Here is a 14022-nt window from a genome sequence, read left to right as displayed (position 1 = left end):
CATTTCTTATGGTTATAATATTTATTTTATACTCTATTTAGTTAAGTTTTAATAACCCACTGCATGTTTATGATCAATACTGAAATGACATATTGGTGGACTAACTACTTTAAACAACTGTTCATTTATTATAAATATGTAGTTCAAAATAGCTAAGGGATAGTCAAAATATTGATTTAGGTCACTAAATAGGTGTTTGGATATATATAACAATTAAAAGAAACAAGGTGTTTGTTAATATAAAAATATTTAGAGCAATTATACGTGTCCGCACCGTACAATAGAGAGAGTTGACTATCATGTAAACTCACCCGTTGCACATGTATCGCCCTTGTCGCTGACCAATCACGTGCAGGCTGCATTTTCTGGTACTAGCTCGTTAACGTGGATAGAGTATAGGTACAGAAGACTCACTCTCTAACAAAACGCGTCTGTCACGATCAGCACAGATATGACCAAAGATGACTAAGACTACCAACGAATGTTACGAATGAAGAATGGGTGACGAAAGCAGAACAGAAGCAGAGAGTCGAATTTAAAAACGAATGGGATGCCCGAAGACGATACCTTAAAGATGACGTCGTTTTAAGTAAGTAGGTATTAAGAACCAACAGGAGTGGTCATTTCTCCATACAAACGTACTCCTCGTTTTCCTCCGTGATTTTTGAAGCTAGAGCAATGATTTTTTCAACACAGATTAATATTGTCAATATCTGTGTCGGACCGTTTTTCTTTTTTTGATATTTTTGTTTTTTAAGGCGCTAGAGCCCTTCAAAAATGGCCAAAATGGCCTAATTGACTATGCCGCAATGAGAGGCGTGGCATTCAAAACTGATATCAATTAGCCAAAAAAGCAAAACGGTCCGACACAGATAATTTCATAATCATTTAGATTTCCAAATTTGGTTACGATTGGTTAAGTTTTGGAGGAGGAAACAGAGGAGTACGAAACCTCGATTTTTGAGATTTTTACGCAGGATTTTTCGCCTTTTCCTTATCGCACTACTTTTAGGTGCCGCTTCCGTTAGCGAGACGGGTATATTTACCTAAAATATTTAAAACTCAGCTCCTGTTTCGTCTTAATAAGTGTTTAAAGAGTAATAATGAGTTGCTAATGAAGTAACGAGAAATGACATCACCCAAACGGTAATGTTATTTTAGTCGTTTTATGGGTTTTACTTTTAACTACCGGACCTATTAAGCTATTTAATTTTAGATTACGCGTTGTTTGGTTTTCACACGCTTCAAGTAGGAAATTCAAACCATTATTAATTTTACACGTCGGATGTTGTAAAAGTATGATTAATCGAATCTAAAATTAGTCATTCAGGTAAAGCATTTTGTATCCAGAGAAAGCGAGAGATGTGTTGTGCGCCGCGGTTGCGTATTTAGCGCTGATCCATGAGGGTCATGGGGTCAAGCGTGGTTTCATTTAGCTTCGGACCTCATCTCCGAACTGAAGATTAGTTTTGAAACAGAATCTTCTTCCTAGCGTTGTTCCGGCATTTTGCCACGGCTCATGAACAGGGTCCGCTTGACAACTAGTCCTAATAGGAGCTGTACCCCTCCCCATTACTCCCCTGTGGCGACGCCATTGTTAAGGTGCCCTATTTTTACAGGGATTGGGCTGAATGAACGCCACAGGAATTCCGGGTGTCCCAATCCCTACACAGCTTCACCATCGAATAATTTCACGGTGAGCAACAACAACACAAGTGAGTCTGAATCGTAAAATTATTCAATGTTAGTATGTCTCATAATAGCTTCATCATCATCATCATCATTTGGAGCATTCCCCGAAATTGTCTACCGTTTGTCCCGTACATACGCGAATTTTCTGAAGTTTTGCAGGTATAAGAGTTTCCTTTTCTATGACAAATGGTCAAAAATATGCACAGAAAAATAATCGCCTGCTTTAAATGCCAAAACAAAAGTCAACACTGGAAATAAAATACGTTTGTACGGAACAGCCCGTGGAATGCTCCATTTATTGATCTCGACGACGTACGCGAAAATGCAACAACGCCTAGAAGATACTCTGAATCCCATCTTTGGAAATGTCGTCACTAAAACTTAACCGGATTCCATTTAACACCTGTCATTAGATCAGAAATCGACCCAGAAATCCTTATGTGAGCATTCTTGTCGGGTCACAGAACCGGTCAGTTGGGAAAGTGCGGATGTGCCCTAAGTACGTTGAGCAAGTCGAGTGGAGTCAAATATAGACCCGTCTGGCGAGGCGGTTCATTCATAAAACGGCGCGTTGCTTGTCTACAAGTTGAGTGGAATGGTGAACTTTATTCTGTTAAGCTTCTAAGTCCTGCACCATTCTACTAACCCGGGGTTAGGCGGTAAAACCTGGAGTTACCATTGTTACCAGTGCAATTTGACACTGAGTTAATGGTTTAACCGGTTAACCCCGGGTTATTGGGATGGTGCAAGTGGCGCTAAACAGTCATTATTGCAGTTTTTAATTTGGAACCTTTTATTCCATTTTCCTTCAAAATTCGATTTGTTTTTGTCTTTTTAATGGGAACTCGGGACTCAGGAGGTTAAAGCTCAGTTTTAGAGTTTTTAGACACTTTGAGCTGTTAAAAAAAAAGAGTAAATTCCTGCAATCCTCATGTTCTTCGTTTTAAACTCTGGCCGACTGACCAAGTTGTTAAATATCAACGCCTTCTAGCCGAGTATAGGCCAAAGGTGTGGCGCCATCTATCCAACAATGACTTTTTCTTAATTTCCGAGGCACGTTTTTTCCTCAGACTTTATTCATCTTCAGTGTTCGGCGAACTTGTTGCCGCACGGGGTTAATGACCTCAATCATTAATTCATCTTATACGGAGTTACATATATCTTTGAGGGTGAGTTTGACGGTAGTCAGATTTGCCAACCTAATTTTCTATAAATTGCATCATTAACGGGATTCGGTCGCAGGTCCCTGTGTGACAACACTGTACTACATATGTACAGCAATAAATCAAGTTTCGGGCAGATGGTTGCGCGCGCGTTTTCTCCGTTGCATAATTTTACGCATGATTTCGCGGCGCGCATGTGAGCTGTGCGCGTGCGCCTGCATTGGGGGTTCTACAGGGTGTCCCAGAATTCAACGTCAAGCCGTAAACGGATGATAGACCAAGTCAGAACAGTTATCATAAAAATACAAAAAAAATCCAACTCATGTTTTTTAAAAATTATGGTCACTTTAAAAAATCACTAAAAAATCCACACCCTGTAATGGTTCTTTAACTCTTGTTACTACAAATTCCATAATTTATTCTAATTTTTTTATTATTGTGTAATCTTGAATAATTACAGGTGTGGATTTTTTAGTGAATTTTTAAAGTGACCATAATTTTTAAAGAACATGAGTTGGATTTTTTTTTGTATTTTTATGATAACTGTTATGACTTGGTCTATCATCCGTTTACGGCTTGACGTCGAATTCTGGGACACCCTGTATATGCATGGCCTTTATTCATGCCTTACTTCCATAAAGTAAAGAAAAGACAGAGTGGTAACTCCATACATCAGTTTTCTTACCGAAACGCACGTTATTTCGCAGTCGACATCTAGCGTCCAGTAGCGGAATATATCAGTACTGCTAGTCGACAATAGATGTCGCGGCGATCAAAACCTCTAATGCTTAACAATTTTCAGCTGATATTATAACCAGATTACTCAAAACTCTATTTTCAACTCCTGCTTCTGATATTAGTTGTAAATTGTTTTAGCATTTCTCGTCAGTAGCGACACTTGTGCCATCTGGTGTCAAGTAGCGGTACTGATAGTTCCACTACTTGACGTTAGATGTAGACTACGAAATAACGCGCGTTTTGGTAAGAAATCTGATGTATACCACTCTTTCTTTATTTATATTACTCTATGCTACTACGTACAGTGAGCGTAAGCTCAAGTGGCAATGGGCAGGCCACATTGCGCGCAGAGAAGATGGCCGATGGGGTCGAAAAGTGCTCGAGTGGAGACCACGGACTAGCAAGCGCAACGTAGGACGTCCACCCACAAGATAGAAAGACGACCATGTAAAGCCGCCGGAAGACGCTGGATGCGGGTCGCTTCCAAGCGGTACGAATGGAGGTCCAAGGGGGAGGCCAATGTTCAGCAGTGGACGTCTTATGGCTGAGATGATGATGATGATGACTACGTACAGTCGCCATCAGATATATGGCCTTTGGCCTCCTAGTCTAGTTAGTAATGAGTAATGACCCTATTTACAAAGCAGGAGGTACCGGGTTCGAATCCCGGTAAGTATAGAAGTATTTGTGAGTTTATCAATCATCACAAATATTTCCCGACTTATGGATGTTATATATTTATATGTATGTATATGTATAAGTATTTTCCATACCTAGTAAAAGGAGGGAAACTTTATTGCCTACATACAAGTTAATTAATTGACCTATAGGAATGTAATAGCTAATTATAATAAAAACTTTGGTTGTAATTGGCAGGCAGTTTTTGTGAGTTACACATTAATAATGATTAATTAAAATTAACTTCTCAAATGATGCTGTACCTATTAACAATATCATCTGTTCAAGCATTTTATCCCCAAAACTACCAAAATTACAGTAACTGGTACTGGTAATAAAACACTATATAAAACTGGACAAAGCATTTACTCTACAGTTAAAATGGAATGTTAAAAATTAAGTACTACATTACATTATTTCTTAACTTTAACAGTTGTCGGCAAAGATGTTGGCAAATTGAACTGCGTGTAATAGAAGTAGAAAAAGAATAACAGGAAATGAGAACAGGAATATACAGAAATAAGCAACGGGAATAAGTCCGGAAACTGAGGCGGCGGAGCCACATAAACTGAGGCAGCGGTTAAAACTATCATTCCTAGAACGGAAAACAAGAAATTGATGCTTAGAAGTTTAAGTAGGACTGAGTTTTCAATTTTTTCAGGCTGTACCGCTTTATAAACCTTTTTAGCGTTAAAGAAAGTAAAAAAACCAGCATTAGGCATAGCTAGCTTCAGTGTTATACTATAGAAGCTAACATAAATTATGTTTGTAGCAATGAACGGCAGAAGCAAACCATCTTTTAGAAGTAGAGGAAGCATGCTGAATGTAGACACAAGTAGGAACCAGAAACACATGAACGGGTCTTCAGGGAAATGTATGGCAACGGGAATGGCCACTAGTAATATGGTTTTCTCGTGAACTTGGAATGAAAATAGAAAGAAGGCTAATGATACATTGATTAGGCTAAGGACAAACTTCTTTCTGTTAATTCGGAAGAATAAATCTATGCAAGATGGAAGTGCTGCTGACGCTGTAGTTATAAGGCATGTCTTTGCCATTTCTTCATTTGAATAGTAACTCTTTAGTTTAATAAACACATTGACAACACACCATACATTTGACACTTTATCTTCAAAAACTCCTCGGCTAAGGGGAAACAGTCTTCGTAATAGTTGGAAAATATTCTCCCATGACCCAAAAAACGGATACCAGATAATAATAAAATGAGCAATCACTGAGATAGCTAGCTTGTTGAAACGGTGCACAAGATTAGCTGTTCTACTCCTGTGTGGCAGCTCTATAAATATCTTACGTAACAAGTAAAAGAAAAACGGCAACGCATGATACAATTCCATTTGCTTATAGTTTAAAGCTAGGACAAAGAATATAGTTGCTAGAACATCATTCTCTATGGCTATTATGTAAAATGTGGCCCATAAAAATAAACCTAAAGATACACAATTGTATTGGAAATGGCCGTGGTCTATAAGAATCAAACCCGGATACAATAAGAATAATATAGCAGATAGGTCAGTCCGTTTGAACACGTTAACAACCTCTTTAGGCTTCACGCGTTCAGCGTCTATACAGATCACTAACACAGCAGACACGTAGAAGTAAACATCACTTAAGAAAACAGTCCATCTCATGAATGTTTTATGCGATTCATTCTCATAACCTCTTGACGCGAATAGCCGCACAGATTCCGGGTCAATCCAGTCAGCTACCTTCCCCATTAAAAAGCTGTGGTAGGCAGTCAGTGGCGGGTAGTCCAACCCCCAGTATTGAAGGTCATTCTGCGTCGTGTTAAAATACCATGTGGCTACCGGCGTGTGCACGGTTATCTCCTGCCAGTGTCTCTGAGCTTCATAATCGCCGTACATCGGCGGCTTCTTGTATCCAGAGTAAGGGTAGGCAGCCACACACCACCGAACAAGTAGAGCGAAAAACACGCCCGGCAATAGCGCATCTTTCGTCACGGTAAACCTATCGGGATCCGCTCTTACTCTACCCATCGCGGCTACCACTAATTATCTAACGTTTCATTTACTAAGAATAATATTATAATAGTTAAAAACCTTAATTTTAATGATTTTCGTGACAACACGACAGCTAGAAAATTTGACAGTACTTACGACGTGAACGGCGTCCAATTCCTTGGTCAGCTTTTCCTTCAAATATCCTTCCGTATACACCATATTCGTCAATGAAAGTCCATAGAACGCAAAAATGATTACTTAAAACTCATCCACTGATCACAATAATAATATTACACCGCGCGCCTGAATATACAACGCGGACACCAAACTCGAACTGATACAGTATTTAGTGTTTTTTTCGAAAGTGAAATGAGAAAGTGGCACGAGAAAGTGAACTTGAATTGCGGACGATTCACTGGATCGGACGAATTTCACACCGGACAACTTCCGTAGGCTAAAATCCGACTAATTTCCAATTGCCTTTGTTGTCGGTCAAAGATCACATTACGTAGGATAATCGCAATTCTGTTGCGTAGCCATGACCATGACCCTGAAGAATAAATCGTGATTTAATCTATTTATTAAATAAACTGATGTTATTTATTTTAGAATATTAACAAATTAGAAAATATTTAATAAAATAATTTTAGACTTAATCGAAGGAGGTGACTACACATGGCAACATCATTGACCTACCATAGACTATGACAAAGATGCATGGCGGACAAATTTAAAATAAAATAAGTCTATCGATACAATTTTTTCTGGCTCATATCACTGTTTCCCATCTCTGAAAATCTAAAATTGTTTTACAATGAAGATGGAAGGAGAATTAACAGTGTTAAAGAAAAATTTAACTGAATGGAGATTCAACCAATATCCAAAATACATATTATTGCCGATTGACGAAAACAATGATCAAATTTGTTCTAATATAAAGAATGTTGTCTTTTCTGAGGTTAGTAAGAATTATATAGTGTTATAATTAAGTTTTTATTGCAAACGAACTGTTTTTATTACAAGCTTTTATTTACTTTTACCTGACCGTTGTCTGTCTGTCTGTAATCAAATCTTGCAAGTTAAATTTGATCAATCCACTTCCCGGTTTCTGAGCTGAAATTTTGCATGCATGTGTGAGCTGAAATTTTGCATGCATGTATAAATCGGATGACAATGCAATATTATGGTTCCATCGAGCTGATCTGATGATGGAGACAGAAGGTGGCCATAGGAACTCTGTGATGAAATTGTGTTAGGGGTTTTTAGAATTGTTGCTAAAAACTTTTTTTGTAGGTTACACCGTGTCCGCTAGAGCGCAACATACAACTAGTGTGCGTCTCAGAGGATGCGCTAATCAGTATTCTAGATATGGATCCGGATATAGCTAATCGGGAGGAGTTTGCTGAATTTATTGCTGGTCGGAAGTTGCCGTACGGCGCCTTGCCCGTCGCTCATCGGTAAATATTTAATTTATCCAATCCACAGCGTAGCGCTATTGTGTTTCTCGAATATAACTTTTAGGTACTGCACTGCATTACTTTAAACGAAATTTACGTTACTAGCTATCTCTTGATTGAGTAGATCTGTTGATAAATGAGTTTCCACAATCAGTAGGTATCCTCAATTCACACTTTCCTTCCTAAGGGGTCATCCATTAATTACATCACACGTTTAGGGGGAGGGAGGGGGTCAAGAAAATGTGACATATTGTGACATGGGGGAGGGGGGAGACACAAACTTTGTGACGTCACTTTAACTTCATCAGTAACCGATTTTTTTTTAATTATTTTATCCGCTGTACATTTAAATAACAAGTTCTTAAAAGGATAATCGTTTTTATTCGTTTAATTTTCTTTTCTATTTTATTTTATATTTATATCGTCAAAAATATTTTGATAAAATATTAATAATACTTAGGTACTTACTTAAATCGATTTGGCGATTTCGTAGAAAAAATGTGACGTCACACTAGGGGGGAGGGGTTTGCCAAATGTGACCAAGTGTGACAAGGAGGGGGGAGGGGTCAAAAAACCTAGAAATTCGTTTGACGTAATTAATGGATGACCCCTAATAAGTTAAGACGTTGATAATGTTCACTAAGAAAGGCCTGTAGAAAACATTACTATGTATGTATACCTAGTCCTACGTGTAGCATTTTGCTAAAAAATTTCGGATTCCACCTGAGAACATATAACAAACGAATACTTTATTAAGTTTGGATGCGAAAATGGAACAAAAATTACTTGCATTTTATAAAAGTTCAACATTATGTACAAATAGCCCCTCGCCTATTCGAAGTGCCCCTCCCTCGCAAAAATCGGCAGATTGTTTTGTACAGAAAATGACAGCCAAGGCGTCTCCAGTTACTAAATGCTCTAAGCTCTACTGGCGTTAATGTGGATGCGGAAATGGAACAAAAGTTATGTGAATTTAAAAATTGTATTGTATAAGAGAGCTTTTGTTTTTAGATATGGAGGCCACCAGTATGGAATGTGGGTTGGCCAGTTAGGGGATGGAAGAGCGCATATTCTTGGAGAATACATAAATAGGTATTTCAGCTACATTCTTCTGTCTCTTCTAGTGAAAATTTGCTGCCTGTCCTCCGTATCATCCTTTTTTCTTATTGTGTGTATGATATTGCAGTTCATATAGTTTAGCAACCACTTCGATCAATTTATATGGCAGAACATGTTGGTTTTGAGCCCACATTTTTATCCGACCTGGCTGGAATCCGTGCATTGCATGTATAGGAATTTGACGCTTATGGTGACATCCACACTTGCCTAGCCAGTGCAGGGTTAGCTCGGAGACCAAACGTTAGACGGACTCCAGTGATCATAGTTTATGTTTATAGACTCGGTGAACGTTGGCAGCTACAGTTGAAGGGATCTGGGCTAACGCCGTATTCACGAGCGCACGATGGCCGAGCAGTTCTCCGGGCCGCTTTGAGGGAGATGATTGCTTGTGAAGCTTGCCATTTCTTAGGCATACCCACAGTGAGAGCGGCGGGGCTTGTCGGTAAAGTATTGTTTAACGATAACATTTTTGTTTGGCTTTTTGTAACGGAACATTTTGTAGGAGTACTAGCCATCTTGCCCATCCTAATATTAGCCGTATGGACAATTTTTGTTGTAATTAAGTTGTTGTCAAGTTGTCAAAACTTAGACAAGAAAACTTCTTAAAAAGTTGAACCTTAACGCTAAGGCTGTCTGGAAGAGATCGCTTACAGCGATAAGACCGCCCTTCATTTACATTAAAAATCTGTCGATGAATTTTTCTTTTGGTTTTTGTGTCTTTATTCATTAATCATGCAAACACTAAGTATAAGTTTACAGCTGCAGCCAAGGCACTTATACTGTTAATACATACATCCTGCTAAGGCCCAGCCATACAAATGAAAAATCTAAAATTTGCCACTGAAATTTGAAGCTATAGTGTAAGGAATAGAGTTGTTTTTGCGTTGATTAGAAAATTGAACCAAACAAAGGAAAAGCGACTCTGTTCCAATTGAATAGGATTTAAATTTCATCGAACTGAAGACGTACTATAGGTAGGACCTTGGGCCTTAGGAGGATACATATATGTAGTCAGCATCATAAAATTAGTACACGTGTATTACATACATTATACACTTACTTGTAGTAAGCGACGAAGCAGTGATCCGAGACGTCTATTTCACTGGCAATCCGAATCGCGAGCGAGCGGCCATTCTGCTCCGGCTCGCCGAGTGCTGGTTCCGCTTTGGCTCGCTGGAAATACTGGCGAGGAATGGGGAACTCGCTGTACTGAGACAGCTCGGCGACTTTATTATAAAGGTTATTTATATAAAAAATACTTATTTATTCCATATATCTAATTTCGACAAAAAATGTATTGTATTGATTGTATTAAATATTAAGCTCATGTCTTGAGTTTTCTATCATTGTCCCAGTCTTCTAATCTCATAATTTAAGGCAGCATGGGGTCTGCTCGTCAACGTAATCACAAGAATTTTCTCAGGCTCTAGTTTTAGTCGATAGCGATTATCATCTGGGCCCAGTTTTATAAAGTTACAAGTTACAGGTTACAAGAGTACAGGCTACAGGCACCTGTAATGCACTGTGTACGGCTACAGGTGTTTTATAAATACACATAGATAATTACAGTTGTAAAGCACCACGGTCAATCTCGATTACATGTGAAATTTACAGGTGCGAAGGACATCACTATTTAAAAAAAATGTCTGTCATAGAATTCATAGATACTCTGTGCTCTACTAAATGCTGTGTTATTGTTTGCTGTTAAGTATTGGAAAAATGGCCAGAAATGAAGGAGTAATCGAGTGGTTGAGAGCGGTGTTTGATGCCAAGGATATACTTTTCGGGCCGTTTTCAGATTCAGATTAAGTTAGATTTAATGAAATATTTACCTAAGAAGGAAATAAGTACTGTTTCACATTACAATGTATCGTTTCGGTAGTGGCTCAAAGATAAGTACGCTGTGTATCGAAAATTATGACTAGTACACTTTACCATAATGTGAATGCACTATACTTAAATAAAGAGACGAATGCTAATAAATCAACGACAAATATCGGCACCAATCCCTTTCCGTTCCCTAGTAGATAAAATAAAACGAATCATCAATAAAATCAATATCAAACATATTGTCACTTCATTTCCTATTTACTATATATTTCAGATACATTAACAAAAACTGATAAGGTCAGTGCATGGAAAAGTATGCATGCCCTGGCGCAATCTTTGGCGTTAGTGCCTAACAATAAAGAGTACAGTTTAAAATCTCTCAGAAAACGAATAACTTTAATTAAACTTAAGAATTACGAGCAAAAGAGCGAATCAGACACACTACAAGTAGCTGCTGTTGTGCTGTTACAGGACTCAAGACGTATGTCAGTTTTTGTTACAAGTTTACCAAACTGCACTTGTAATTTACAATATTTTTATAAAACGCTTGTTCGATTATAAGTTTAAAACTATTAATCTCCCATATTTTCGTCTATGGTTGAGCTACAGGCACTTGTACCTGTAACCTGTAAAATTGTAACACGGTACTTTTATAAAACGCAAATTGTAAAAAACGGAGGAAGTGTTGCCAGTAAACGCCTGTAAACTTGTAACTTGTAACTTTATAAAACTGGGCCCAGGTCTTCTAACCCGGAGGGGACACTAGAATATTTTTTTAAATACTTAATTAAGTACTTTATTTTTTTCAGGAGCATTTTCCGGATATTCAACTCTCGGACGAAAATCGTTTCATAAGGCTGTTCTCCGAAGTCGCACATCGGACGTTGGATCTTGTGGCCAAATGGCAAGGTGACCTTAATTTATTAACATCTTAGTTTGCTCATGTATATTATTCCCTGTCACTTCAACCACAGAATTCAATATTTTATTTTTATTTCGAGAAACATTGTAATAACAATCTTAGTATTTATGTGATCAGTTTGAGTGCCAGAATTAAATCTAACATCTGTGCTATGTAAACACTTTATTGTACGGAAGAGAAGAATAGAGGTACATCAGATAGAACATAAAGTAGTACAAAGGTGAACTTATCCCTAAGAAGGATCTCTTTCAGTTAACATATAGGCACCTAAGGAGTTATTAAAGCTATACCTAGAGTAGCATATAGATGTGCGAAACAAAGATATGGAAATAGGAAAGTCGTGAAGTTTTGAGATGTCATTATGCTAGAACACCTCTGTAATTAATAATTTCAGGTTTGGTGAGCTACACAACCTGCAAAATGCGTTTTGCAGTAAAAAGGCAAAAAATTTAATCTCACTTTTTTAAATCACTATTCGAGTATTAGATTGACAAAGAATTTGAATTAGGAAGATCGTCCTCAAATATTTATTTATTTTCTAGGCTTTGGATTCACCCACGGCCTACTAAACACGGATAATATGAGTATTCTGGGAATCACATTGGACTACGGTCCATTTGGCTTCGTCGACTCGTACGACGGTGGCTTTGTAGCCAACTGCTCCGATGGCGAGGGGAGATATTCACTGGCTAAACAACCTGACGTATGGATTCCTACTTCTATTTTTGTTTACATTATAAATGTGAAAGTGCTTATTGAAATAATGTTTGTTATGCTCTTAGGTAGTTGTGTGGAATGTTGGACAGCTGGCGAATGCACTGAAGCCACTGTTAACTTCTTCTCAGCAAGTTCACATGGCGCATATATTGAAGACATTGGATACATACTGCAAGAATAAAATACTGTAAGAACCTAACCTCAACATATTCAGAAGAAAACAAGTTAATTAACCCATATATTAGTATTGTTTTGTTTATTTTTAGGGAAACGTTCCTTTTGAAAATTGGCTTGAAAGAAGAAAAATGGGGAGATGAGCAACTGATCGAAAAATTACTAGATATGATGCAGAAAACTGGAGCTGACTTCACGGCTACATTCAGGCAACTTACAGAGGTCAGATCAACCAAAATATAGTATTCTATCTCCCTCTAATTGAGAATTATATTTCCTATGAGTTGGTGGGTTCTGCCTTTTTTTTTCTTTTTGCCCTGGGCGTATCTCAATAATTTGAGAACTCTCGGTCTTTTATAGTTTAGGTACTAGATATAATTGCGCCTGTTTTAGGTTACCCTCCCGATTCCAGATATTTTGAATTTGTATTGTTGTTTGAATTTTGAACTTAACATGTATTATTTTATTTTGCAGTTGGAACCTTGCGAAATGGTTAACGAAACTAAACTGAATGAGAAATGGTCACTGAAGCGCTTGTCCTCGCATGCTTCGTGGGGCTGCTGGTTAGACCAATACCGTGAAAGACTGGATAAAGAAGCAGGTTAGAGTTAGACCAAGCTGTCTGTCTTACAGTTTACATAACCAGTTGATGCTTGTTGAAAGGAAATATTAGTCACAATCGAGTAAAATCGTCAGCAGTTTAGTTGGTAAACCGATACGCCTCTAAAGAATAAGTTCAAAACTTCAACGTGGTATAATTTTATATTATGTTTTTAACCCTCAGTTGACGCGAGCTCTGCTGGAGTATTCGAAGACGAGCGCCGCAGACGCATGCTCGGTGTGAATCCAGCGTATGTGCCGCGGAACTGGTTGCTGCAGGAAGCAGTAAACGACGCTGAAAAGAATGACTTTCGAAAGGTATTCTCATCATGGAGTCAGTGGTGTAGTTACCCATAGGCGAAGCGTACCCTCGCCCATAGCCTTGCGGGAGCTAACTTTTTTTATTACCTTGGGCAATACACATTGAATAAACCGGGCAAGTGCGAGTCGGACTCGCGCACGAAGGGTTCCGTACCATAATGCAAAAAAAGGCAAAAAAAAACGGTCACCCATCCAAGTACTGACCCCGCCCGACGTTGCTTAACTTCCGTCAAAAATCACGTTTGTTGTATGGGAGCCCCACTTAAATCTTTATTCTGTTACTACAGAGTCAACTTTAGGTTTTTGGTTTGTTTCAGGCGCGTTTTCTATTGGATGTCATGCGTCGTCCTTATGATGTACAGCCAGAAGCCGAGGCTCGGGGGTTTGCATCGCAACCGCCACAGTGGGCATACGCCCTTAAAATAAGCTGTTCTACTTAAGAAAAACAATATATTGTTGCTGTGTTGCTGTAATAGCAAAGAATGGCATATATTTCATTATAATGGCATTTGATATTAGATACATGTATTGTTGTTTTAGTAGGTATTACTAATAGTTGAAACTCCATCTGTTGTATTAATTAAATGCTAGATTAAGACTAATGTTACAGCAATGACAAAGTGGGGCAAAGT

The 14022-nt window shown here is 38.2% G+C and overlaps 2 protein-coding genes across 2 annotated transcripts; one reads left to right on the top strand and one right to left on the bottom strand.

Moving 5' to 3' along the window:
- Positions 1-4618: 4618 nt before the first annotated feature.
- LOC134674468 (dolichyl pyrophosphate Man9GlcNAc2 alpha-1,3-glucosyltransferase) lies at positions 4619-6384 on the bottom strand. Its single transcript, XM_063532553.1, has one exon. The coding sequence runs from the start codon at positions 6284-6286 to the stop codon at positions 4685-4687; it is 1602 nt and encodes a 533-aa protein (XP_063388623.1). The 5' UTR covers positions 6287-6384; the 3' UTR covers positions 4619-4684.
- Positions 6385-6971: 587 nt separating this feature from the next.
- On the top strand, positions 6972-13853 carry LOC134674309 (protein adenylyltransferase SelO-like). Its single transcript, XM_063532335.1, has 12 exons — positions 6972-7208; positions 7544-7707; positions 8719-8799; positions 9105-9268; positions 9893-10065; positions 11466-11565; positions 12121-12281; positions 12361-12482; positions 12562-12691; positions 12944-13070; positions 13254-13387; positions 13708-13853. Exons 1-12 carry the CDS (start codon positions 7065-7067, stop codon positions 13828-13830), a joined length of 1623 nt encoding a protein of 540 aa, XP_063388405.1. The 5' UTR covers positions 6972-7064; the 3' UTR covers positions 13831-13853.
- The last annotated feature ends 169 nt before the right edge of the window (positions 13854-14022 follow it).

The sequence above is a fragment of the Cydia fagiglandana genome, chromosome 20, assembly GCF_963556715.1.
Source record: "Cydia fagiglandana chromosome 20, ilCydFagi1.1, whole genome shotgun sequence".
Taxonomy (NCBI): Eukaryota; Metazoa; Arthropoda; class Insecta; order Lepidoptera; family Tortricidae; genus Cydia; species Cydia fagiglandana.
Note: the sequence above shows the minus strand (reverse complement) of the source record. Positions and strands in the feature narration are given on the sequence as shown.

What these genes read in the sequence shown, in the direction of transcription:
- LOC134674468 (XM_063532553.1), bottom strand. Translation starts at nt 6,286, where the DNA reads ATGGGTAGAGTAAGAGCGGATCCCGATAGGTTTACCGTGACGAAAGAT.
- LOC134674309 (XM_063532335.1), top strand. Translation starts at nt 7,065, where the DNA reads ATGAAGATGGAAGGAGAATTAACAGTGTTAAAGAAAAATTTAACTGAA. An exon ending in CACTGGCTAAACAACCTGAC is followed by an intron (nt 12,282 to 12,360) that starts GTATGGATTCCT and finishes TTATGCTCTTAG; the next exon opens with GTAGTTGTGTGGAATGTTGG. An exon ending in TACTGCAAGAATAAAATACT is followed by an intron (nt 12,483 to 12,561) that starts GTAAGAACCTAA and finishes GTTTATTTTTAG; the next exon opens with GGAAACGTTCCTTTTGAAAA.